An 11,306-nucleotide genomic window follows, 5' to 3' on the forward strand; every position below is an offset into this window, starting at 1 on the left:
TGGAGACTCCTAGATCCATCTACACTAAGACATTCGTGAGAAGAGTGTGGAAGGTTCTAGAGATGCCTAGAGATGTCCACACATCTCTACACTATGGTGGAAGGCATGAGATGATTTCAAGGCTTTCTAGAGAATTCTAGAGATCTCTTGTATATTCTTGTACATAGGGTTGTACATAGATTAGTGTAGGGAGTTCTAGAATATTCTTGATTTGTAAGGAACCCTCCAAGGTTCCAAAGAGTTCCATTGGTGCCTATAAATAGGTGAGGCCCTCATTTGGCTAAGGCACCACCCAAATCACTTCCTAACCAAGCAAGTGAGCTTCCAAGCACTTGTAAAGGCTTCCTTGAGTTAATAAGAGTTTCCATTCTTTAAAGAGTTGCCTACTAAGCTTCTTAAGTTTTCGAGTCGTGAACGTCTTAGCCTAGCAAGCTAAGCATTAGGAGCAAGGTTGACTTAGCAAGATCAAACACCTTAACTTGCCTAAGTGTCGCATGAGCTTAGTGAACGACTAAGTCCGTGACAAGTGGTATCAAAGCGTGGCTACGAAGCAGGCATAGTAAAGGAAGCATGTCGGGCTCTAACGTGGAGGAAACTAGCGAGCAAACTTGTGGGAAGGAGACTGAGCCTACTGCACGGGGTAAGGGCAAAAAGGATAAATCTCGTGATGTCGTTGCCAACATGGAGGCAAGGTTAGCCAAAGTGGAGCTAGCCATGGCGGACACTCGGGAGGGGTTGGACTTGATCGAGCAAGGCATGGAGAAGGGCTTAGAGGATCTAAGGGAGCAAATCCAAGACCTTCGTGAGAGGGTGCTAGTCTCACAAGTTCAGCCAATGTCGCACGAGGAATTTGTGTCCTTCCAAGGAAAGGTCTTGAGCATGTTTGCTAGCATGGATTCAAGGATAGAGGTCTTGGCCACTCGAATGGAGTCCCGAGACCAGGAGGTTAGGCAGGAGTTGGCCATCTACAAGGTTGTTGTGTCGGCACGGGTCATGGCCACACAGAAGGCATCTAGGGTGGAGGTGCCAAAGCAACAAGGGTTTAGTGGCAAGTGGGATGCTAAGGAGTTGGATAACTTCTTATTGCATATGGAGCGATACTTCGAGGCTATCGCATCGACTGATGAGGAGACTAAGGTAAGAACTGTAACCCTCTATCTTACTGACACAGCTAGTCTATGGTGGCGTCGAAGGTTTGCCGATATGGAAAAAAGGCATTTGCACCATAGAGATGTGGGAGGACTTCAAGAGGGAGATTAAGAGGCAGTTCTACCCCGAGGATGTGGCTTACCTAACTAGGAAAAACATAAGGCGTCTCAAGCACACAGGCTTGATACGCAACTATGTCAAAGAATTCTCTTCACTGATGCTTGAGATTCCTAACATGACTGAGGAGAAGTTGCTATTCAACTTCATGGATAACCTGCAAGGGTGGGCCGAGCAGGAATTGAGGCGTCGAGGTGTTCAAGACTTAGCCACTGTCATGGCAATAGCAGAGTCTTTAACAGATTATAAGAGGGGAGACTTCTCCAAGGTTGAGTATTTGGAGGATAGCCACGCCATGGGTGAGGGAGACGAGGTTCCAAGAGACCACAATGCTCCTAAAAAGGGATCAGGCAAGACACCTAACGTCCGAGAAAGAAGGGGTAAGGCGGAAAGGAAGGAGTTCACGCCTAAAATCAAATGCTTCCTATGTGACGGTCCACATTGGGCACGGGATTGTCCAAAGAGGAAGACGCTTAGTGCCATGATCGAGGAGAGGGAGTAGGAAGACGAAGCACATATGGGCTCAATGCAGCTACTAGGTGCCCTCCAATTCAACCCGGAGCCTAGTGCTCCTAAGACCTCCTTACTAGCAGGGGTACAAGTAAATGAGGAAAAAGGGGAGCGAGCTGAGGTAGCCCACACACACATGGAAGAGGTCACCAAGGAAAAGGTGAACTCAATAGGTAAGAGGAAGCAGCACTCTAAGCATCAAAAACGCACTGGTTTGCATCCATCTGAAGCCTCACGGGAAAAGGAGGTGAAGAATATCCTGGCTGAACGGGTCACCAGGAGACAAAGGTCCCTCCTGTGATAGAGTATCTAGTCCAATGGAAATGACTATCTAAGAGGCAGGCAAGTTGGGAACATGTGGATGCCTTGAGAAGGTTCTGGAAACACATCGAGAGGTTTCAGAAAAAGGCAACGACGAGGACGTCAACGGCATAGGTGGGGGAGAGTGTCACAAGATGCTTCAAATGACCATTCCCATGGGCTTATATAGGAGGAGGGAAGCTTCTGGAGACTCCTGGAGCCATCTACACTAAGACATTGGTGAGAAGAGTGTGGAAGGTTCTAGAGATGCCTAGAGATGTCCACACATCTCTACACTATGGTGGAAGACATGAGAAGAGTCCAAGGCTTTCTAGAGAATTCTAGAGATCTCTTGTATATTCTTGTACATAGGGTTGTACATAGATTAGTGTAGGGAGTTCTAGAATATTCTTGATTTGTAAGGAACCCTCCAAGGTTCCAAAGAGTTCCATTGGTGCCTATAAATAGGTGAGGCCCTCATTTGGCCAAGGCACCACCCAAATCACTTCCTAACCAAGCAAGTGAGCTTCCAAGCACTTGTAAAGGTTTCCTTGAGTTAATAAGAGCTTCCATTCTTTAAAGAGTTGCCTACTAAGCTTCTTAAGCTTTCGAGTCGTGAACATCTTAGCCTAGTAAGCTAAGCATTGGGAGCAAGGCCGACTTAGCAAGATCAAGCACCTTGACTTGCCTAAGTGTCGCACGAGCTTAGTGAACGACTAAGTCCGTGACATTAAGCTTAGAAAATAACTTTCTTCTCAAAGAATAGGAATTAAGGCAAAATGCATTCCTCTCTTAAGATTTTGTAACCAACTTATGTTATGTTCAAGTTTGAGGATAGTGTTTCTTTTACTTTGTTCTTAATTTGCGTTAGTATTTGATTTCATTGTTTTTAATTAAATTTATAAAGTTTAAGCCCCGCTTTCTTAGTTAAGAAGAAAATGCTTATTCTCCAAAAACCTTCATATTCTAGATATACAACTTCTAAACATTTTCTTAAGCATTTTACTTAAAAAGGAAAATTTGAAAATGCCAGCATTTTAATTTTAGATTCTTGATTAAAAAAGAAAAGAAAAGAAAAGAAAAGTGACATGATAAAATGTTCAAAGAACCCAATTTCATACAAGTTTAGGAAAAACACCAAAAAGGAAAACAATGTATGGGTTTCAATTTCCTTGTTAAATGGTTTGAACAAATCAATCACATCTAAACTTTGATTAGATTTTAGACTCAAATTGAGATAATTTGGATTAAAAATTTATCTAAGTATGACCTCCAAATTATGACCGTTTACAATTGTTCACCAACTTGAGTGTATGCTTCCTAAAATTTATCAAAAAAGTTTTAGGAATTCATATGTAAAAGGACCTCCAAATTATTTCTGAATCTATGCATGAAGAACCAAATCCAAAAAATCAAGAATTAAAAAAAAATTATCACACAATAATTGCAATAGAAACAACCCCAACTAAAGGAATGCAGTTGTGATGACACGAACAAGACATAAGGAAAAAAAAAGGTAAAAGCATTGAAAAAAAAATTTCACAATATCAACATTTGAATATGGTTTTCCTTCTTTTTCTTTTATTCTCTAGGTCGATGTATTAATTTACTAATAAAAGTAAAGGTGACAATTCATGTTAGTGTATCTTATTCACGTCGTATCAAATGTTAGATAATTAAATAAATCAACTCAATTATAATACAAATGATAATCAATTAGAAACATGAGCTCAAACGCTAACTCATTTAATAAGTGTTATTTAATGATCAAATCGAGTTGAATTTTGTATGATGATCAATCTCTCAATCTGACATTTTCATGACCTAATTTTGACTCATTTATTTAAAATTAGATTTTAAATAAATCAAATATGGGTTAAATGGATTAGAGTTATAATCATGTTAATCAGTACAATCATTAAATAGGTTAATTCAAGTCAATTTTATATCATACATGTTGACCAAATAAACAACCTATTTATATAACAGGTTATCCAAACCGACTCGAATTTGATCTAAATACGATTATACTTAATCTCAACCCATGAAAAACATGTTGGATTCTAATCATATTAGCAAAGCACACCAAACTTTATCACTCCTATATAAAAGCTAAAGATTGTTCCTTCAACTATTGAGTATCTGTGCTCGAAGTTTATACGAATCAGTCTCAACAGGATCTTAGAAATTAATGGACAAAGAAAAAGGGGAAAAGAGAAAGGGGTTGTAGCCATGGATGCAGAAAGTCATACATTTGTCCAAACATACAGATGGATGGATATAAAAGAAGAAAATGTCAATACCCCTTGACCCTGCATTTATTGGAGTTGCCTTTCGGCCCCTAAACCTCCATACTCATTCTCTACCTCTAGTGTACCTAGACTGCTTCCAAAATCTTCACCTATGTAATGCAATTATTGAAGTAATGCTTTGAAAAACACACTCCTAAAATTCTATAGCTTCTGACTTGGCAGCAAGTGTTGAATTTAGTTGCCTAACGTGCCAAATCAAAGACTTTGAAAAACACTCCCTCAAAGCAGCATTTTCTTAACAATGTGGAGCCCGAAAGATCTCATGTTTAAGATAGGAAACTTCAAGTTTGAAAGTTGCAACAGAATTGGATCTATCAAGAAATCAAGATCTGTTTGTCAATATTTTCAAAAACATCTCAATTTATTCTGGACGGGTATTACATAAGGAAAAAAAAAAAGGCAAAAAACACTTCAAATTTGTGCTAAAATTTGTTTTCAAAAAAAATTATCAAAAATAACTTACTTTTAATATAAATCTCCTTTAATATTTCAATTATTTTCGTATAAGTGTCAAAAGAGAGTGTTATTTTTATGAGAACAAATTAAGAGTATTTTTGTTAAAAATAAATCATTTTTTAGGCTTAAAAATTCGAAGGATAAAATTTACAAATTTAGGATTCTTTCTTCCTTTTTAATAAAATAACCCTTAAATTATCAACTTTCATAAAAATTTAAACAATTTAGACAATAAATTATTTTTATATTTTATTTCAAAGTCATTGAATTATTTTAACACTTCTATATCCAAAAAAAATTAAAGAATTTGAAAATGTACAAGTTTTTAATTAATTTTAATTTTACTCTCGTCTTAATTCAAAGTAACCGATTGATTTCACAATAACAGGAAGGGTGTAAGAGAAATGGAGTCTACATGATGATACTATATTTAGATTCAAGTAAAGTTTAGTTCCATCCGAATTTGAGACAAAAAACACAAACATCACCATAATAAAAAATTCAACTCTATTCAAATTTCAAGAAGAAAAAAAAACAAACAAACACTACCATAATCAAATCTCTCCACACCTATCACAAGTCAGCTCTATGCAGTCAACATTTTTACGAGTGGTTTCCATTCCATCACCGGCTTCACCCACTTTTCTACCACCTAAATTAAGAGGTCTAAGGTTCAAGCACCCCAAACCAAGTCAATGCTAAAGTTATACAAATAAAATTAAGTCTTTGATTTGGCATGTAGAAGAAAAGTCTAAAATTATTATAAATAAATAAAAATAAAAATACATACAATACATTGAATCCATTGAGTAATTGAAAGAACCTAACATTTTGCAAAATTTGTATTGCAACTTCTTTAGATGTTTACACCCAGAAATCCTCTGGGTTTCATATATTAGTTTCACCATCAAGACTCAAGTATTTCAATTAGAACTATGAACATGTTTTCACCAATACAGGCCACCAAATATATCCAGAATTTAATATGATGATAATATAGATTGAAAGAAAAAGGAAATTACCAAAGAGACTTGAACTCCAGACTCTAATGAGACATCTAATTAATTATGTCTATGACACCATGTTAAGTTACTGACTTTCGTCAAAACTCAAGTTGTTAACATATGGGCCCAAAATGTATGGCATCTAATACACATAGGATTAAACTGTGATATATATGAAGTTCAAATTTTAATTTTGGGAGAACTTCTAGCGTGTATCAAAAAAAAAAACTAAAAGGAAAGGGCACCGGGAACTTGCAATAACAAAGGCAAATAAAATGAAAAGCTTATGATTCCAAATTAACACTGGTTTATGTATATAGTCATTCACCAACAACATGTGGCTTCCTTTTCTATAAAAAGAATTCTGAGCTCCCCTCCTTCACTTCCACCTTATACAAACGACATACCTTCCCTCTCTCAAACTCTCTTTATCAATGGAAAAGAAGGTTTTCCTCTTACCTTTTGCTTCAGTGATCCTTTTGTTGCACTATTGGGTCACTTGCCTTACACTAGCTGTGTCCTTAACCAACTTATCTGATGAGTATGCTCTTCTTGCCTTGAAAGCCCATATAACTTATGATTCTCAAGGCATTTTAGCAACAAACTGGTCGAGCACAACCTCCTACTGTAATTGGTTTGGTGTCTCTTGCAATGCCCACCATGGAAGATTGACAGCATTGAATCTTTCTAACATGGGTCTTGAAGGAACCATCCCACCACAAGTCAGCAACCTGTCTTTCCTTGCTTCCCTTGATCTCAGTGATAACTATTTCCATGCCTCTCTTCCCAATGAAATAGGTAAGGTTCTTACTGAGAAACTACTATCAAAATCCACTGCTCAATAGATATGTTAACCATGTTCATAAATAACACGAAAGTTTACTATATTTTGGAGCTTTAGCATGCATGAATAGGAATGTGGTCCATCAAATCTGAAATATTGAATGCAAAAACATGTCAAATCCATTTCTCAATTTCAGGTAACTGCAGGCAGCTTCGACAGTTATATTTTTTCAACAATGAACTTACTGGAAGCATTCCACAATCCTTGGGTAACTTATCGAAGCTTGAAGAGTCGTATCTTGATAGTAACCACTTGACAGGTGATATTCCAGAGGAGATGAGTAATCTTCTCAGCTTGAAGATATTATCATTGTTCGTCAACAACTTAACAGGTTCCATACCATCTGGCATTTTCAATATATCGTCTCTACAAAGCATCAGCCTCTCAGCAAATGATCTCTATGGAAATCTTCCTATGGATATGTGCGATAGGATTCCAAATCTCAATGGACTTTATCTCAGCTACAATCAATTGAGTGGACAAATCCCCACAAGTTTACACAATTGTGCAAAACTTCAACTGATATCCCTATCATACAATGAATTTATAGGAAGCATACCTAAAGGTATTGGCAACTTATCAGAGCTTGAGGTGTTATATCTTGGTCAGAAACATTTAACAGGTACCATTCCACCTTCACTATTAGGGCCTGTTTGTAAAGCCAGATTACAGAATGGGAATTGGAAAATCCATTCCATTTCTCATTCATTTGTGTTTGAATGACTAATTAGAATGGAAATATGAATCAAAAAACCATTCTCATGGAAACCATTCTCATTAGTATTTCCACTTTTATTGCCACATACTTAATACATCCTTAAAGTTGAATTTCAATTGTTAAGGTTTCTAATTGACTCTTATTAATTCTCTTACAGGAGAAATACCTGAAGCACTCTTCAACATCTCTTCCTTGAGGATTTTTGATCTCCCTAGTAATAACCTTTCAGGTACTCTGCCCTCGAGCATGTGTTGTAATCTCCCGTCACTTGAAGTCATTAGTCTCTCATGGAATCAACTTAAAGGCAAGATCCCATCTAGCTTATCACATTGTCAAGAGCTCCGCACACTATCATTATCATTCAATCAATTCACTGGAAGCATTCCTTTAGGAATTGGCAACTTATCTAAGCTTGAAGAATTATATCTCGGTATCAACAACTTGACAGGTAACCTTTCACCTTCATCTCAAGTGTTAAATTTCAATTTATCAAAATTTCCAATCAACTCCTACTAATTTTCTTGCAGGTGAACTACCTCAAGCACTTTACAACATCTCTTCCTTGAGGGCTATTGATCTCCAAAGCAATATCTTCTCAGATTTTCTCCACACGGATATTTGTCATAAACTTCCAGCGCTTAAAGTCATTAATCTTTCTCGGAATCAAATCAAAGGAAAAATCCCATCCAGTTTGTCACATTGTCAAGAGCTTCAAATTATATCATTGTCATTCAATCAATTCGTCGGGGGCATACCACAAGCCATAGGGAGCCTATCCAAACTCGAAGAATTGTATCTTGGGGTTAACAACTTGGCAGGTGGAATTCCAAGAGGGATGGGCAATCTTCTTAATTTGAAAATGTTGAGCTTGGTTTCAAATAGGCTACAAGGTCCTATCCCGGAGGAAATCTTCAATATCTCTTCCTTGCAAATGATTGATTTTACAAATAACAGCCTTTCTGGCAATCTTCCAATAGCTATTTGCAACCACCTTCCAAAACTCCAACAGCTAATTCTTTCCAGCAATCAGCTCAGTGCCCAACTCCCTCCAAATCTCTCCTTATGTGGGCAGCTTCAAGTGCTGTCATCACTATCAAAAAATAAATTCACTGGAAGCATACCGATAGAAATTGGGAACTTGCCCATGCTTGAGGAGATCTATCTTGGAAGGAACAGCTTGACAGGAACCATTCCACCTTCATTTGGTAATTTATCAGCATTAAAGGTGCTTGACTTGCAAGAAAACAACATTCAGGGAAATATTCCCAAAGAGTTGGGGTGTCTTCTCAGCTTACAAAACCTGAGTTTGATATCAAATGACCTAAGAGGCATTGTACCAGAGGCAATCTTTAACATCTCAAAACTACAGTCAATTTCACTTGCAGATAATCACCTTTCAGGAAATCTTCCATCAAGTATTGGTGCTTGGCTTCCTAATCTTCTACAACTTCATATAGGAGGCAATGAATTCAGTGGAGTAATTCCTAGATCTATTTCAAACATTTCAAAACTCATCAGTCTAGATTTATCATATAACTTCTTCACCAGCTATGTGCCAAAAGATCTAGGCAACTTGAGATCCCTCCAGCATCTGGGCTTTGGGAGTAACTATTTGACTTATGAACACTCCACCTCAGAGCTAAGTTTTCTTACTTCTTTGACAAAGTGCAAATCCTTGAGGAGATTGTGGATACAAGATAATCCCCTAAAAGGTCATTTTCCAAATTCATTTGGGAATCTCTCTGTGTCTCTTGAAAGTATTGATGCATCCTCTTGCCAAATCAAAGGTGTGATTCCTACAGAAATTGGTAATTTGTCTAACTTGATGGCACTGAACCTCGGAGATAATGAACTGACAGGAATGATCCCAACAACATTGGGACAGCTCCAAAAGCTCCAGCAGTTGATTATTTCTGGAAATAGAATACATGGATCCATTCCTAATGATCTATGCCATTCAGAAAACTTGGGTTCCTTGCTTTTGAGTTCCAATGAACTTTCTGGACCGGTGCCAAGTTGCTTTGGGAATCTTACTGCACTACAACAACTCTTTCTTGACTCCAATGCATTAGCTTCCCAAATAACTTCATCACTGTGGAGTCTCGGAGGTATCTTGTACCTTAACTTGTCTTCAAATTTCCTGAATGGTAATCTACCTCTAGAAATAGGAAACATGAAGACCATAATAAAGTTGGATCTGTCAAAGAACCAATTTTCAGGTTATATTCCAAGCAGCGTAGGACAACTCCAGAACTTGGTTGAACTCTCCTTATCGAAAAATAACCTGCAAGGCCCAATACCCCTGAAGTTTGGCGATGTTGTAAGCTTGGAGTCCTTGGATCTATCTTGGAACAATCTGTCCGGTACCATTCCACAGTCACTAGAAGCCCTCATATATTTGAAACATCTCAATGTTTCTTTCAACAAACGACAAGGAGAAATTCGTAATGGAGGACCATTTGTGAACTTCACCGCCAAGTCTTTCATCTCCAATGAAGCACTATGTGGAGCACCACGATTTCAAGTCATGGCATGCAAGAAAGTCACCACTAGAAAATCAACGAAGGCAAAATCCCTCCTCTTGAAATGTGTTCTACCGACAATTGCATCGACAATAATTATATTGGCTCTCATTATTTTGTTGATAAGAAGACAAAAAAGGTTAGATATACCAATTCAAGTTGACTCATCACTCCCCACAACATATAGAAAGATTTCACACCAGGAGCTTCTTCATGCAACAAACTACTTTAGTGAAGGCAATTTGATCGGAAAAGGAAGCATGGGCACAGTATACAAAGGGGTATTATTTGATGGGCTGACTGCTGCAATAAAGGTCTTCAATTTAGAATTCCTAGGATCTTTCAAGGGTTTCGAAGCAGAATGTGAAGTAATGAGAAATATTCGTCATCGGAATCTTATCAAGATAATTAGTAGTTGCTCAAACCTTGGTTTCAAGGCCTTGGTGCTTGAGTTTATGCCTAATAGGAGCCTTGAGAGGTGGTTGTACTCTCACAACTATTGTTTAGATCTTATTCAAAGATTAAACATTATGATTGATGTAGCCTCTGCATTAGAGTATCTCCATCATGATTATTCAAACCCAGTGGTGCATTGTGACTTGAAGCCCAACAATGTTTTGCTAGATGAAGACAGGGTTGCACATGTAGGTGATTTTGGCATTGCGAAACTACTGCCAGGAAGTGAATCAAGACAACAAACTAAGACCTTAGGCCCAATTGGCTATATGGCACCAGGTAAAGTTGCTCCCAACTTTTATACATGCTTATTACAAGAGTCAGAATTGATGAAAATTTTCCTTTTTCCAAATAGCTTTTCTATTTACTCAAGAAATATCTTACTTTAAAGTTCTATCAATTGATTATTGAGTCCTTAGAAAAATTGTGTTCTTTTGCCTCGTCGGTATTTCTTATAGTTTCATATGGACAAGATTTTTCTTTTTTCATTGATTCAATCCGCTTGCCTAATACTATTTATTAGTTCATTTTATTAACAAAGCCTAATATCGCAACCGAGCAGAGTATGGTTCAGAAGGAATAGTATCTACGAGTGATGTTTATAGTAACGGGATTATGCTGTTGGAAGTCTTTGCAAGGAAAAAGCCTACGGATGAAATGTTCGTTGGGGATCCAACATTGAAGAGTTGGGTGGAGTCATTAGCTAGTACAGTGATGGAGTTCGTGGACACCAATCTACTGGACAAAGAGGACGAACATTTTGCCATAAAAGAGAACTGTGTCTTATGCATCATGGCATTAGCTTTGGAATGCACGGCTGAGTCTCCTGAGGATAGGATCAACATGAGAGATGTCGTTGCTCGACTCAAGAAGATTAGAATCAAATTGTTGATGTAAGGATTACTTAAAAAGAAGGTC

The 11,306-nt window shown here is 37.7% G+C and overlaps 1 protein-coding gene across 1 annotated transcript in view; it reads left to right on the top strand.

The window, feature by feature from the left end:
- LOC100259207 (probable LRR receptor-like serine/threonine-protein kinase At3g47570) overlaps positions 1-11,285 on the top strand; it is a 53,365-nt gene extending 42,080 nt beyond the window's left edge. The window contains 1 exon segment of the mRNA XM_059741269.1: positions 10,951-11,285. Coding sequence (XP_059597252.1) covers positions 10,951-11,285 — 335 coding nt within the window.
- The last annotated feature ends 21 nt before the right edge of the window (positions 11,286-11,306 follow it).

This window comes from Vitis vinifera, chromosome 12 (assembly GCF_030704535.1).
Source record: "Vitis vinifera cultivar Pinot Noir 40024 chromosome 12, ASM3070453v1".
Classification (NCBI taxonomy): Eukaryota; Viridiplantae; Streptophyta; class Magnoliopsida; order Vitales; family Vitaceae; genus Vitis; species Vitis vinifera.